We start from the raw sequence: 16,792 nt of genomic DNA on the forward strand, positions 1-16,792 counted from the left end.
GAATGGGGGACGCAGAGCAGCGCATTGGGGAAACGGACACATGGAACTCCGCAGTCAAGGAAATACTTGAACAGTCACTGAAAAACCAACACGTACTACAGGCAAAAGTGACAGAACTCTAAGGTTTCTCACGTCGAAACAACATTAGACTTTATAACGTAGTAGAGGGCGCAGAAAAAGACTATGCCCAAATTCGTGGAGGGTCTATTCAAAGACATACTTGAAGACGACACTGACCTGGGAATTGAGAGAGCACACCAAGCTCTGGCCTCAAAACCCCCAGCGGCACCCCACCGAGATCAAAAGTAGTACAGTTCCTAAAATTCTCAGTCAAAGAGAAAGTCTTACATGCAAGCTGGAAAAAGCCTGTTAGCTTCCAAGGCCAACGAGTGTTCTTTGATCATGACTACGCGGGAGAGATACTGAAAAGAAGGAAAGAATACACCCCTATTAAGAAAGCGCTTAAAGAGAAGGGTATACGCTTCCAAACACCATTCCCGACAAAAATGCAGGTATTTCTGGAAAATGGCCCGGTTACATACGAGCATGCAGACGAGGTGGCTGAGGATCTGAAGTCGAGAGGCATCCCAGTGGAGTATACCGCCAGGAGAAAGGTGACATCACCGGCGGAAATACTCAAGCAGGCTCTCCCATGGATCGTTATCGACAAGCAGAGCCATGGAGAAAGAGGGAAACCACCTCGGCGAGAGGACGTTCACATCCAAGAGAGACTCAGGCATTTCCAACGGGAAGATGGAAGACACTGAACCGGATTTAACAGAATTAATAGTTACCGCGAGCTGTTAAAACGTTGGGTTTTTACGGTTGACATTGCAATAGGTTAAATATCTCCCCTATTTTCCCCCAATGCTGAACAAGGGTGAGTAGCCAAAAGTATGTGTTCTTTATGAACACACTAAGTAGCGTCACGTTAATAACATATATGTTAGCTAAGGATTAATTACACATTGACAACGGGGTGACAGAAGGGCATATCAAGGGGAGGATTCATGATATGCACGCATGACCGATATAGTTTTCACTTGTAATTAACCAATGTGTATAAGTGACGAAATAGGCGCCCTTATTATTTTAATTTCCAACAGGTCTTGTTTGTGACTACGTCACGCATTTTCATATCTGAGTGAGGGGCCCCTCCTGCGGACAGGCTCATCCCCTCAAACCCCAGAGGCAAGAGAGTCCTCTGACATGGGAGTCCAAATACCTAAGTATTTTCCCACTTTGGTTTACTTTATTATCGTTCTTGATTTTTAGGCTCAAGATAAGCAGGCAGATATGGTGCACAGTTTTTTAAATTTATATCGACGCATCATCGGGAATTTAAGGTCATAAGTCTCAATGTAAACGGACTGGGGAGTGCCATCAAGAGAAGTAAGGTAATAGCAAAGATGAAATGGGAGAGAGTTGACATACTATTCTGGCAGGAAACTCACTTATCCACACCTGAACACGAGAAACTCAAGAAAATGGGATATAGGAATACTTTTTTTTTATTACAAAATGGGTAGAAGGAGAGTTGCAATCTTGATCCCAAATTCAGTTAATTTTGAGTTTATGTCAGAAATAAAAGACAAGGAGGGTAGATTTATACTTGTTAAATGTAAACTGGATAACAAGGAAGTTACATTATTTAATGTATACGCACCCCCAGGGAGTGACATGGTCTTCTACGGGATGGTGTTTGATTTAATTGCCACAGAATCCTCTGGCACTCTTATCTGTGGAGGGGATTTTAACACAATTTTAAACTCAAACTTGGACAGCACAAATCAAAATAGGAAAATGAGTCTAGTTGCGAAAAAGATCAATAGGATATTGCAGGATCTAGGAGTGCTCGATGTATGACGTGACACCCACAAGACCGATAAGGAATATACTTTTTACTCAGCCCGCCACACTGAATACTCCAGGTTAGACTATTTTTTTCATGTACAGTGTAGATAGACACAGGCTTAAGGATTGTAGGATCGGGCAGAGCGACTTATCAGATCATAATGGAGTTTACCTTACTCTACACCTTGATAGCAAACCAAGAAATACTCTGTGGAGACTTAATACAAGCATGCTGAATGATCCAGCATTCAAGGAATCAATAAAGACAGAATTGAACATCTATCTGGAGAATAACGATAACGGGGAAGTATCTCCTGCTACATTGTGGGATGCAGCTAAGGTGGTTATTAGAGGAAAGATCATAGCCACATCATCTCTCAAGAAAAAGATTAAAGCACAGAAACTGCTGAAATTACAGGAAACACTAAGAAACTTAGAACGATCTCATAGTCAATACAAAGATCCTTTTATATTACGAGAGATACAAAAGGTAAAACAGGAAATTGACTTAGAGAAGAAGTATAGGAAAAAGCTCAGGTTCCTGAAATAACGATATTATGAAGCAGGCTCAAAGGCAACCAAATTACTAGCCTGGAGACTCAGGAAACAACAAGCACAGAATACCATTTTCAAAATAAAAGACCCCAAAACAAAGAAGATCACATGCAAATTAGATGAAATACAGAATGCATTTGAATCATATTACACACATCTGTACAAGCAACCAGAGAAGGCAGATGCACAGACAATAGAGCATTTTTTGAACTCACTTGATCTCCCCTCAATTGGGACAGAGCAAAATGATAGACTAACTTTAGAAATATCCACCGAAGAAATTAATAAAGCAATATCTCAACTAAAAGTAAACAAGTCTCCAGGCACTGATGGCTTCCCTTCAGAATGGTTCAAGACCTTCAGAGAACAACTAACACCTCTACTTCAGGCCTGTTTTAACTGGACTCTGCGGCAGGGGGGTCTCCCACCATCATGGAGAGAGGCCATCATATCTGTAATCCCAAAAGAGGGTAAAGATAAAAAGGAATGCAGTTCATATAGACCTATCGCAATTCTTAACACAGATTATAAACTATATGCATCAATAATAGCCAAAAGAATGGAGAACATAATCCCAGAATTGATTAACGGAGATCAAACTGGTTTCATACAAAATAGGCAGACACAGGACAATATAAGGAGAACACTACATGTCATGGACCACATTACTCAGAATAAGACAAGTGCAATATTAATCAGTCTAGATGCAGAAAAAGCATTTGATTCAGTGGGATGGGATTACCTATTCCAAGTTATGGAAAGATTTGGTTTCAACAAAGAAGTGATACAGTGCATCAAAACACTGTATTCGTGTCCGACCGCTAGAATAAAGATAAATGGACATTTGTCACGAACGATAAAATTAGAGCGAGGGGCAAGACAAGGCTGTAATCTTTCACCCACGCTCTTCTCCTTGTACCTCAACTTTTAGCACAGGCAATAAGACCGGACCCAATATTAGAGGGAATAACAATAACAAGCAGTGAACATAAGATGACATTCTGTTATTCCTTAACCTCTCTAGGGTCGGCGGGACGAAATCGTCCCACCTACGTAACAGCCAGTGGAATCATGTGGCGCGTCATTCAAATACCTTAGAAATGCTATTACTTCAATTTCTCAAACATATGACTATTTTACACCATTTTAAAGACAAGACTCTTGTTAATCTAACCACACTGTCCGATTTCAAAAAGGCTTTACAACGAAAGCAAAACATTAGATTATGTCAGCAGAGTACCCAGCCAGAAATAATCAGACACCCATTTTTCAAGCTAGCATATAATGTCACATAAACCCAAACCACAGCTAAATGCAGCACTAACCTTTGATGATCTTCATCAGATGACAACCCTAGGACATTATGTTATACAATACATGCATGTTTTGTTCAATCAAGTTCATATTTATATCAAAAACCAGCTTTTTACATTAGCATGTGACGTTCAGAACTAGCATACCCCCCGCAAACTTCCGGTGAATTTACTAATAATTTACTAAATTACTCACGATAAACGTTCACAAAAAGCATAACAATTATTTTAAGAATTATAGATACAGAACTCCTCTATGCACTCGATATGTCCGATTTTAAAATAGCTTTTCGGTGAAAGCACATTTTGCAATATTCTCAGTAGATAGCCCGGCATCACAGGGCTAGCTATTTAGACACCCAGCAAGTTTAGCCCTCACCAAAGTCCGATTTACTATAAGAAAAATGTTATTACCTTTGCTGTTCTTCGTCAGAATGCACTCCCAGGACTTCTACTTCAATAACAAATGTTGGTTTGGTTCAAAATAATCCATAGTTATATCCAAATAGCGGCGTTTTGTTCGTGCGTTCAAGACACTATCCGAATGGTAAAGAAGGGTGACGAGCACGACGCATTTCGTGACAAAACATTTCTAAATATTCCATTACCGTACTTCGAAGCATGTCAACCGCTGTTTAAAATCCATTTTTATGCCATTTTTCTCATAAAAAAGCGATAATATTCCGACTGGGAATCTGCGTTTAGGTAAAAAGACGAAAGAAAATAAAGCATGGGGTCGACTCGTGCATGCGCCTAAGCCCATTGTCCTCTGATCGGCCACTTGCCAAAGGCGATAATGTGTTTCAGCCAGGGGCTGCCTCGATATCATTCAGCTTTTTCCCGGGTTCTGAGAGCCTATGGGAGCCATAGGAAGTGTCACGTTACAGCAAAGATCCTCAGTCTTCAATAAAAAGAGACAAGAAGCTCAAGGAATGGTCAGAGAGGGCACTTCCTGTAAGGAATCTTCTCAGGTTTTTGCCTGCCATATGAGTTCTGTTATACTCAGACACCATTCAAACAGTTTTAGAAACTTTAGGGTGTTTTCTATCCAAAGCCAATAATTATATGCATATTCTAGTTTCTGGGCAGTAGTAATAACCAGATTAAATCGGGTATGTTTTTTATCCGGCCGTGTAAATACTGCCCCCTACCCCCAACAGGTTAAAGACCCAGGCTCAAGTGTACCTAGATTGATGGATGTTTTACAAACATTTGGAACATATTCAGGGTATGTGCTTAACTTACACAAGACCCAAGCCCTAGTATATAATTATACCCCACAGGAAGAGCTGAAGAGTAGGTATAACTTCCACTGGACTTCTTCATCCATTAAATATCTTGGACTATATCTACCAAAAGATACACCCAAACTTTATTGCATGAATTACGATCACATCAACAAGAAAATAAATGATGACCTAGACAGGTGGAATTCACTTCCCTTAGATCTTAGTAGTAGAATTGAAACAATCAAAATGAACATCCTGCCGAGGTTACTGTATTTGTTCCAATCACTGCCCATAGAAATCCCGCCTAAACAGTTTAGAGAATGGGATAAACGGATATCAAGGTTTATCGGGAACAGTAAGAGACCAAGAATTAGATATACAACATTACAATTACCAAACAACTGTGGGGGTATGGCCTTACCAAACCTAAAAGATGATTTATGTGTCCGCCCAATTGTCTGTGTTGGTGCAATTCAGAATACAAATCCATATGGAAAGACATTGAGACTACTTTGACAGAGACACCCATACAGTCAGTTTTGGGAAATAAGGACATGGTAATAGATTAATTTCTCTCTGAAGACATGGTTTAGGGTAGTTAAGCAAAATAAATTAGACAGAGAGATCAAACTGCTGAGTTGGCCCGCATACGACCCCAGCTTCATCCCTGCAACTCAGGACCTAGATCACTTCCAGGACCTAAGTAAAAAAACATGGCTTCGATAAACAAGATTTTTACAGATACCTACAACTTCGACACTATTTCTTAAGGGAGATAAAAGTGACTGACCCTCGAGCACCTCCAAAATTAATCCAAGTATTCACTAATGCATACAACTTGGGGAGTAACAAAAAAAACTATCTCAAATCTCTACTTGGGTATTCAATCCTCAAAGAAATATTCTACAAACTATATAAAAAAGAAATGGGAGGAGGAACTTAACATTGAAATAACTGATGAAACATGGTTGAACATATTAGACTCAACAAAGCGCCACCAACTCAAGGTCATGGAGAGAATTCTGTTGGAAGAATGCTGTACGTTTCTTCATAACACCTAAACTGAAATCAAAACAGACTGGCTCCCTACATCCTTGCTGGAGAGAATGCGGCCTATCAAGGGTGGATCACTCTCATATATTTTGGACTTGAACCGCAATTGAAACCTACTGGGGAGAAATAAGATCTAACATTGGAAAAATAATGGGATTTGACATAGAACAAACATTCATTTCTTTGTACTTGGGTGAAATACCTGATAACTTACACAATAGAGAAAAGTACCTCTTGAAAGTCCTACTGGCAGCCAGTAAAAAGGCTATCACTAGGAAATGGCTACAAAAAGACCCTCCCACAGTGACACAATGGATAGACATTGAAAGAGAAATACAACAGATGGAGCGAATGACCTTTGCTTTAAGAACACAATAGGAGAGAGGTCAGGAATACTGGGAAAATGGGTTTCGTACTTGGAAAAGGTCTAATTCAAAGATGTCAATGTAACTAATATGATTAAGGTATGACGTGCACTATAACTGCCAGATCTTTTTTATTGTTCTTTTATTTTACTTTATTTGTACTTTCTTTGTGTTCCTACAATAAAAACAAAGTATAAAAAAAAGAAAGCCAGTCAGTTGATTATTATAGTTTTTCCAACACTTTTGATAAACAGGGCAAAATAGAAATCGGCCTATAACAGTTCGGATCAGATTGATCTACCCCTTTAAATAAAGGATGAACCGTGGCTGCCTTCCAAGCAATGCGAACCTCCCCAGAAAGGAGAGACTGCTTAAAAGTTCAGAGATGGGCTTGGCGATGATAGGGGCAGCAGCCTTAAAGAATAAAGGGTCAAAACCATCTGACCCAGATGTTTTTTTGGAGTCAAGTTTAAGGAGCTCCTTTAGCACCTCGGACTCCGTGACTGCCTGCATGGAGAAACTTTGAAGCGGGGCAGAGGAAAAAGAGGGAGAAGCATCAGAGATAGTCACATTAGAAGGGGTGGGAGATGAGGAAATGTTGGACAGGCAATGAGGCATGGCTGAGTCATAGGAATCCTGACTTACTGAAGTGGTGATTAAAGAGCTCAGCCATGTGCTTCTTGTCAGTAACAACCACATCATCAACATTAAGGGACATGGGCAGCTGTGAGGAGGAGGGTTTATTCTCCATGTCTAACTGTTTTCCAGAGCTTATTGGGGTTAGACCCACAGAGAGAGAACTGCTCCTTAAAGTAACTAACTTTGGCCTTCCGGATAGCCTGAGTGCACTTATTTCTCATTTGCCTGAACGAGAGCCCGTCAGCCTGAGTATGCGTGTGTCGAGCCTTTCGCCTAATGCAATTCTTGAGGTGGAGTAACTGCAAGATCACGGTCGAACCAGGGGCTGAACCTGTTTTTAATTCTAATTTTTTTGTGTGCGTGTTTAACAATACCACTGAAAATATAAAAAAAAGAAGGTCCAAGTGTCTTCGACAGAGGATAAAGCTGATTCTATACCATTTTAGAGGCTAGTTCATGAAGGAAGACTTGCTCATTTAAAGTTTTTTTTTTTTTTTTGCAAGCGTCTATGACACATCAGGACAGGTTGTTTCACTGACCAGCCATTACGAACACAGGCTGTAAAACAGTGTTCATTATTAAGGTCATTACAGAAAACACCAGATTGATACCGATCAGGATTATTTGTGAGGATAACATTGAGGAGAGTAGCCTTTTCTGGGTGTTTGGAGTCATACTTTGTGGGATTGGTAATAATCTGAGAAAGATTTAGGGAGTCTCATTGCTTTGGGACATGGTCAGGTGGTTTAAGCATGTCTTAGGGCAGTTAGTAGGGTACAGGCCGGTGCTGATGGAGGACGATAGCACCCAGCAACAGTCAACAAAAGCTATTAGAAAGTTTTAATGCTTAAAACCAGCAAATCAAATTGTTTGGAGACAGACTTGGCGGAGACAACCAAGCACTGAAGGTGATCCTTGGTAAAGATTGCCACTCCCCCACCTTTGGAAGATCTGTCTTGCCAAAAAAGGTTATAACCAGAAAGGTTAACATCAGTATTCAAAACACTCTTCCTTAGGCATGTCTTAGTAATGACCAACACACCTGGAGCTGTGAACCCACACTTTCAATTGATCAATTTTAGGTAATAAGCTTCTAGTGTTAACCTCTCTGGGACATGTGGGACGCTAGTGTCCCACCCGCGGGACACACTATTCAACAGCCAGTGAAATAGCAGGGCGGCAAATTCAAAACAACAAAAATCTCATAATTCAAATTTCTCAAACATACAACTATTATATCCCATTTTAAAGATACACTTCTCGTTAATCCAACCACATTGTCCGATTTCAAAAAGGCTTTACGGCGAAAGCGTAACATTAGATTATGTTAGGACAGCGCCTAAACAAGAAAAACCACACAGCCATTTTCCAAGCAAGGAGAGGTGTCACAAAAACCAGAAATACAGCAAAAATTAATCACTAACCTTTGATCTTCATCAGATGACACTCCCAGGACTCAATGTTACACAATACATGTATGTTTTGTTCGATAAAGTTCATATTTATATCCATAAACTCCATTTTACATTGGCGCATGATGTTCAGAAAATGTATTGCCTCCAAATCTTCCGGTGAATGAGCACATCAATTTACAAAAATACTCATCATAAACATTGATAAAATTATTATATTATTATAACAGTTATTGAAAGAATTATAGATACACTTCTCCTTAATGCAACCGCCGTGTCAGATTTCAAAATAGCTTTACGGCGAAAGCACATTGTTCAATATTCTGAGTACAGAGCTCAGCCATCAAAGCAAGCTATAGAGTTACCCCCCAAGTTCTGGAGTCAACTGTCGTGTCTTTGGCTATGCCGGATTAAGTGATATGATATGCTATTCTATAAAATCCTTTCTCTGTAATTAATATCACCTGATTAGCTAATCATGTAAATGTAATTAACTAGAAAGTCGGGACACCACGGAAGAGTGTTTATAGAGCCGTTATCTTCCGAATAAACTCTTAAAAGACTTAGTAATATTTTACATCGATAGCCGTCATCTTAATCGTCACCTTATTTTCAGTCTCATAATGAAAGTGGTAATTCTTGGTTATCTTCACGAACCCTGGCTAACAAGTTGAATCAGCAATACAAAATTGGGTTTAATTATTTATTTACTAAATACCTAACTAATCACACAGAATTACATATACACAGAATACAAATGATGTCATACAGAAAACGTCCCTGGTGGACGGAGCCGACATGGCGGCTTGTTACACAACGAAAGGGGGTTGGGCTTGAATGAAAGAGCGGGAAGACTTAGGAACAAAGAAACAGCAGCTATGCTATCGTAAATACAGAATCTTATGCATTCTAAATTACCGCCCATTTGGAAAAGGAAAATGCTATAAATATTTACTCTGAGCTGCGCTTCGGTAGATTGGTTGTAGATGCTGGCCGGGTTGGCCAACAGATCTTCCGGTCCTCAGAAGAATGTCAATGGTGGTAAATTGGATACGTGGTGGTATCTTTGTCTGTGGTAGATTGGATCCATCGTCCGTCCTTTCCTAGCCCACGTCTACAGCGGCCGCTGCTAACTCAACGGCTAGGAAGTATCACTTCTGTAGTGAATAAGTTCAAAGTTCATACCATTCACAACCAAAGCTCACGCCGAGGTTGGCTTAGTTCTGTACTTGATGTGTGTCCTTGTAACGCAGAGGCTGCAGACCTCACGTAGTGGAACCCAACGGCTACATTGTGTCATTGTCTTATATAGTGGCGAGGGGAGGAGGGTGTGTTTCATCGTTTATAACCCGTCTCTTCACAGGGGCGGGTCACTGATCAAGCAGGGCACTTTCCTTATGAAAACCCAATTCTCTCAATTGGAAGCTAAAATTACATTTAATCTCCTAACAAACAATTTTAATTATCAAACATTTCAATTGCTTAACAATTCCATGTGACTCTGATAACTAGAGTGTGTAGACTTTCCCAGGTACAGTTTATGTCGTCCTGTCATCAGTCATAATGTCTCAGATGACAACCGAACTGACATCCATACTCATTAAGTTCCAATGCATATTTCCAACTGGTTCTATTACCAAAATATGGTTCCTTTACCCCATTTGTTTGATGTTCCCAGACTCTATATATTTAACAAAGGCTATTCAACAGTCCTTCAGTAGGGTCAGAAAGAGAGGGGAAGGGAGAAAGGTATCTATGGGGGGTCATAAACCTTACCCACAGGCCAATGTCATGACACAACAAAACTCAGAAATAGTATTATAAATCTTCACTTACCTTTGCTGATCTTCGTCGGAATGCACTCCCAGGACTCCCACTTCCACAAGAAATGTTAGTTTTGTTCGATAAACTCCATATTTATGTCCAAATACCTCCGTTTTGTTCGCGCATTCAGATCACTATTCCAAAGGCATAATGCGCGAGCGCAAAACCCGAGACAAAAAGTCAAATAGTTCCATTACCATTCGTAGAAACATGTCAAACGATGTTTACAATCAATCCTTAGGGTCCTTTTAACATAAATCTTCAATAATATTCCAACCGGACAATAGCGTATTCATTACAGAGGAAAAAGAATGAACGGCACGCCTGTGTGCCAGTGAATGGTCTTTGGACAGCAGGAGGGGGCTTCAAAGGGCGCTTCAAAGATTCCTACCACTTGTTGGGCCCAAAGGCCTTGACACCCTTTACTTCACACCTCAGTGCTAATTGAAGTTGTATTTGGTCTGTCCTTGTAAGCCTGGCAGCCCTAACTCAGCATTCAGTCCCCATAAAGTAAAATATCATTGTAATGTACTTTTTTAATCTTTTTTTTTTCTTCTTGGCTTTCAAAATGGCATCAGACCAAACACCACTCACTCAGTTCCAGGTTGGACGGTATCCTCAGGTCTCTGCTGTTTGTTTGCTAGAGTACCCTCCGTATAGCTTGGAAAAAGGAAACCTTGGTAGCAGTAATCTCTCCGGTTAATTTTGGTCAAAATTAGGTTTTAGGTTCGAAGACCATGCTGTGGAGGGTAGTATCCTGCATTATGTCCCTGCCGATAAATCAAAGTCTATCCTTTTGTTAAAAAAAACATGTTGAAAAATGTGAGAGCTCACATGCAGCTGTCTCTCTCTCTCACAGTAGTCATTGGGTTTCTGTGTGACTATAGGGAGGACCATCCCGACCTGGTGGAGAGCATGGCAAAGAAAGGTTCTAATGTGCCAGAGAAACCCAGGACGCCTCAGCAGCTATGGTACAGTCACGAGAAGAAGGCCTTCCTCAAAACACACGCAGACGTGAGTTACGCTTTTCAGGACCGTTTGTTAGCACCTACAAAAACACAATGTTCACACTCAATGCTAACATGCTAAAGTTGAACTATGTCCATCTGAAGCAACGTATATGTTCTTGAATCTATAATATCTGTTACTAGGCGACCACCAAAGACATTAAAGACAGTCTTGGGAAGCAGTGGACACAGCTGTCAGACAAAAAGAGACTCAAGTGGATTGCCAAGTCCCTGGAGATGCACAAAGCATATGAGGTGAGAGCATCCTCAAATATGAGGCACAAGACTCTGAAGATGGCCAAATTACTGCCTGACTTGGGTATTTCCAAGAGGGTTAATTGATTTTTAACCCGTGACCACTGTTTGTTTTCCACAGGAGGTGATGAAGGGCTTCATTGAGACTCACCCAGAGCTCAACATGAGCAACGAGGACATCGTCAAGTCCACCCTCACCAAGGCTGAGAGACATCTGAAGGACAAATCTGATGGCAGGCCAGACAAACCACCCCCGTGAGTACTAATCCCCACAAGCACACTTTTAATCTCACCACTGGGTGATCACACTGTTAACTGGACATGGTGACGAGGGTTGTGACCGTGTTGTGTATTCTGTGTGTGTTTTAGGAATGGTTACTCCATGTTCTGTGCTGAGTTGATGTCCAGTATGAAGGACGTGCCCAGTACAGAGCGCATGGTCATGTGCAGCCAGCAGTGGAAGCTGCTGAAACAGAACGAGAAGGACGGCTACCAGAAACGCTGCGAGCAGGTCTGTACTTCACTAGCAGATGGACTGTTCACTCCAATGTTGACTTTTAGACATACTGTCAGAAGTCTTAAGCGCTCAAGTTTTCACAATTCTGTTTTTCAGAGAAAGAAAGAATACGAAGTCGAGATGAACCGGTTTCTTTGTGTAAGTTTGTTTTTCTACATGTATGTGTGTCTATATACAGTTGAAGTCGGAAGTTTACATATACGGAACCCAAACCCGCTGCGCGCGTGTGCCATCGTGCATACATTTATTTTGTCCCCCCACACCAAACGTGATCACGACACGCAGGTTAAAATATCAAAACAAACTCTGAACCAATTACATTAATTTGGGGACAGGTCAAAAAGCATTAAACATGTATGGCAATTTAGCTAGCTTGCACTTTCTAGCTAATTTGTCCTCTTTAGCTAGCTTGCTGTTACTAGCTAATTTGTCCTGGGATATAAACATTGAGTTGTTATTTTACCAGAAATGCACAAGGTCCTCTACTGCGACAATTAATCCACACATAAAATGGTCAACCGAATCGTTTCTAGTCATCTCTCCTCCTTCCAGGCTTTTTCATCTTTGAACTTATATGTTGATTGGCATCTAAACTTTCATAGTATTACCACGACGACCGGCAACACAGTTCGTCTTTCAATCACCCACGTGGGTGTAACCAATGAGGAGAAGGCACTTGGGTACCTGCTTCTATAAACCAACGAGGAGATGGGAGATGCAGGACTTGCAGCGTGATTTGCGTCAGAAATAGAAAGGACTTCTATTTTAGCCTTTGGGCAACGCAGACGCGCGTGAGCAGTGTGGGTGCAATAATTGTATAACATAGATTTCTAAATTTATTTTGCAACGCTCGCGCACGCGATGCTTGCGGTGTAGTCAGGGTATTAGGTTGGAGTCAATAAAACTCGTTTTTCAACCACTCCACAAATTTGTTAACAAACTATAGTTTTGGCAAGTCGGTTAGGACATCTACTTTGTGCATGACACAAGTCATTTTCCAACAATTGTTTACAGACAGATTATTTCACTTATAATTCACTGTATCACAATTCCAGTGGGTCAGAAGTTTACATACACTAAGTTGATTGTGCCTTTAAACAGCTTGGAGAATTCCAGAAAATGATGTCATGGCTTTAGAAGCTTCTGATAGGCTAATTGACCTCATTTGAGTCAATTGGAGGTGTACCTGTGGATGTATTTCAAGGCCTACCTTCAAACTCAGTGCCTCTTTGCTTGACATCATCGGAATATCAAAAGAAATCAGCCAAGACCTCAGAAAAAAATGTGTAGACCTCCACAAGTCTGGTTCATCCTTGGGAGCAATTTCCAAATGCCTGAAGGTACCACATTCATCTGTACAAACAATAGTACGCAAGTATAAACACCATGGGACCACGCAGCCATCAAACCGCTCAGGAAGGAGACGCGTTCTGTTTCCTAGAGATGAACATACTTTGGTGCGAAAAATGCAAATCAATTCTAGAACAACAGCAATGGACCTTGTGAAGATGCTGGAGGAAACTGGTACAAATGTATCTATATCCACAGTAAAAAAAAGTCCTATATCGACATAAGCTGAAAGGCCGCTCAGCAAGGAAGAAGCCACTGTTCCAAAACCGCTATAAAAAAGCCAGACTACGGTTTGCAACTGCACATGGGGACAAAGATCGTACTTTTTGGAGAAATGTCCTCTGGTCTGATGAAACAAAAATAGAACTGTTTGGCCATAATGACCATCGTTATGTTTGGAGGAAAAAGGAGGAGGTTTGCAAGCCGAAGAACACCATCCCAACCGTGAAGCATGGGGGTGGCAGCATGATTTTGTGGGGGTGCTTTTCTGCAGGAGGGACTGGTGCACTTCACAAAATAGATGGAATCATGAGGATGGAAAATTATGTGGATATATATTGAAGCAACATCTCAGGACATCAGTCAGGAAGTTAAAGCTTGGTTGCAAATGGGCCTTCCAAATCGACAATGACACCAAGCATACTTCCAAAGTTGTGAAAAAATGGCTTAAGGACAACAAAGTCAAGGTATTGGAGTGGCCATCACAAAGCCCTGACCTCAATCCTATAGAATTTGTGGGTAGAACTGAAAAAGCGTGTGCGAGCAAGGAGGTCTACAAACCTGACTCAGTTACACCAGCTCTGTCAGGAGGAATGGGCCAAAATTCACCCAACTTATTGTGGGAAGCTTATGGAAGGCTACCCGAAACGTTTGACCCAAGTTAAACAATTTAATGGCGACGCTACCAAATACTAATTGAGTGTATGTAAACTTCAGACCCACTGGGAATGTGATGAATGAAATAACATTTGAAATAATTACATTTTTACATTTACATTTTAGTCATTTAGCAGACGCTCTTATCCAGAGCGACTTACAGTAGTGAATGCATACATTTCATACATTTTTTTTTTGCTGGCCCCCCGTGGGAATCGAACCCACAACCCTGGCGTTGCAAACACCATGCTCTACCAACTGAGCTACAGGGAAGGCTATTCATTCTCTCTACTATTATTCTGATATTTCACATTCTTAAAATTAAGTGGTGATCCTAACTGACCTAAGACAGGGAATTGTTACTAGGATTAAATGTCAGGAATTGTGAAAAACTGAGTTTAAATGTATTTGGCTAAGGTGTATGTAAACATCTGACTTCAACTCTATCTAGGGAATGAGAGCAGAGGCAGTATGTATGTTATTTACTCAGTGTCTGTCTGTCTGCAGAGTATATCAGAGGAGGAGCAGCAGCGTGTGCTGGGGGAGCAGAAGATGATTGGCTTTAAGAAGGGCAGCGGGGGCAGCAAAAAGAAGAGCAGAGCAAAGGTAAGTCCCACAATGCGTCAGTATCACTCACCTCATCAGCTCCACATATTTCACAATTAAAATCATAAGGAAGTATGAAATGGAGATGACAAATTTTGTCAATCTCAGACAAAATAGATATTGACTGTAGTATGCATTATCTCAGAGGGGATCAATAAAGTTGTATTGAATTGAAAAAAGCTCCCATCGCTTAAATTGCAGCCTAGCCCAGAGAAGCCCAAAAGGCCCATCTCGGCCATGTTCATCTTCTCTGAAGAGAAACGTCCCAAGCTGCAGCAAGAGCGACCAGACCTGTCTGACAGTGAGCTCACCAGGCTGCTGGCACGCATGTGGAACGAGCTCTCAGATAAGAAAAAGGTACACACCCCAGTTTAATACACAATACCATAGTGCAGCTGAGGGAGGGTTCTGAGCAGTAAGATGCAGTATATAAATATCTATGGTACAGAATAAATGCAGTACAATGCATGACCGCATCAATTAAATGGCATCGGCTTGTGTCGATGAAAGGGGATTTCTGGTTTCAGCCTCTACCTGTGATTGTTAGCTAACTAACTGACGTTGTCTTCCCCCTGTAGGAGAAGTACAAGCGCCTTGAGACGGTCCTGAAGGCAGAGTCTGTGAAGAAGGGACACGAGGAGCGCAGCCGGCTGCCAGACACCCCCAAGACTGCACAGGACATCTGGCAGCAGAGCGTCATAGGAGACTACCTGGCCAGGTTCAAGGTGGGTGACACAACTATGGCCTTGGATCAGGACTGCCTTTTAAAGCATGTCAACTCCTCCTTCCACCCTTGTCCTGACTATCTACCTCATTCCTCCTGTGCTTTACAGAACGACCGGCCAAAAGCCCAGAAAGCCATGGAAGCCACTTGGAACACCATGGAGAAGAAGGAGAAGATCATGTGGATCAAGAAGGCAGCTGAGGACCAGAAACGATACGAGGTAAGTGGAATCCAGTGTGTCTAAAAGGCAGAGGCCCCAGAGATTTAAGTGCCCTTTGAGACTTACTGGCACTCTTTTTGCTGACAGAGGGAACTAAGTGAGATGCGCTCTCCTGCAACCATTATTGCCTCAGGGAAGAAGATGAAATTTGACGGTGAACCCAAGAAACCCCCATCGTGAGTATTTCTGATGGAATGCTTCTGTCTGTGTTTTTGATAAACTTACTTCACTGTGTTCACCTATAACTATATTGATGTAGGATATGTAAACGTACCTTTCAGGAATGGCTACCAGAAGTTCTCTCAGGAGATGTTGTCCAACGGAGAGCTGAACCACCTCCCTATGAAGGAGCGCATGGGGGAGATCGGGGGCCGCTGGCAGAGGCAGCCCCAGAAGGAGAAGGACCGCTACAAAAAGATCGCTGAGGAGAAACAGAAGCTGTACAAAGTAGAACTGGAGCGGTGGCTGGCGGTACGCCGTCTTTTATTTGTTGCAGACACGAAGTCAAAATCAAATGTATTTATATAGCCCTTCTTACATCAGCTGATATCTCAACGTGCTGTACAGAAACCCAGCCTAAAACCCCAAACAGCAAGCAATGCAGGTGTAGAAGCACAGTGGCTAGGAAAAACTTCCTAGAAAGGCCAAAACCTAGGAAGAAACCTAGAGAGGAACCAGGCTATGAGGGATGGCCAGTCCTCTTCTGGCTGTGCCGGGTGGAGATTATAACAGAACATGGCCAAGATGTTCAAATATTCATAAATGACCAGCATGGTCAAATAATAATAATCACAGTAGATGTCGAGGGTGCAACAGGTCAGCACGACCAGGTGGACTGGGGACAGCAAGGAGTCATCATTCCAGGTAGTCCTGAGGCATGGTCCTAGGGCTCAGGTCCTCCGAGAGAGAGAGAAAGAAAGAGAGAATTAGGGAGAGCATACTTAAATTCACACAAGACACCGGACAAGACAGAGAAATACTCCAGATATAACA

The 16,792-nt window shown here is 41.6% G+C and overlaps 1 protein-coding gene across 2 annotated transcripts in view; it reads left to right on the forward strand.

Annotated features, from left to right (window-relative positions):
* LOC106606818 (nucleolar transcription factor 1) overlaps positions 1-16,792 on the forward strand; it is a 33,136-nt gene that overhangs the window by 13,219 nt on the left and 3,125 nt on the right. For both annotated transcript variants that reach the window (XM_045715384.1, XM_045715383.1), the window contains exons 8-18: positions 11,132-11,258; positions 11,396-11,506; positions 11,628-11,761; positions 11,876-12,017; positions 12,120-12,161; positions 14,757-14,855; positions 15,057-15,212; positions 15,434-15,580; positions 15,689-15,799; positions 15,887-15,975; positions 16,081-16,270. In XM_045715384.1, coding sequence (XP_045571340.1) covers positions 11,132-11,258; positions 11,396-11,506; positions 11,628-11,761; positions 11,876-12,017; positions 12,120-12,161; positions 14,757-14,855; positions 15,057-15,212; positions 15,434-15,580; positions 15,689-15,799; positions 15,887-15,975; positions 16,081-16,270 — 1,348 coding nt within the window. The remainder of the gene's footprint in view (positions 1-11,131; positions 11,259-11,395; positions 11,507-11,627; positions 11,762-11,875; positions 12,018-12,119; positions 12,162-14,756; positions 14,856-15,056; positions 15,213-15,433; positions 15,581-15,688; positions 15,800-15,886; positions 15,976-16,080; positions 16,271-16,792) is intronic.

The sequence above is a fragment of the Salmo salar genome, chromosome ssa03 (genome assembly GCF_905237065.1).
Source record: "Salmo salar chromosome ssa03, Ssal_v3.1, whole genome shotgun sequence".
Taxonomy (NCBI): domain Eukaryota; kingdom Metazoa; phylum Chordata; class Actinopteri; order Salmoniformes; family Salmonidae; genus Salmo; species Salmo salar.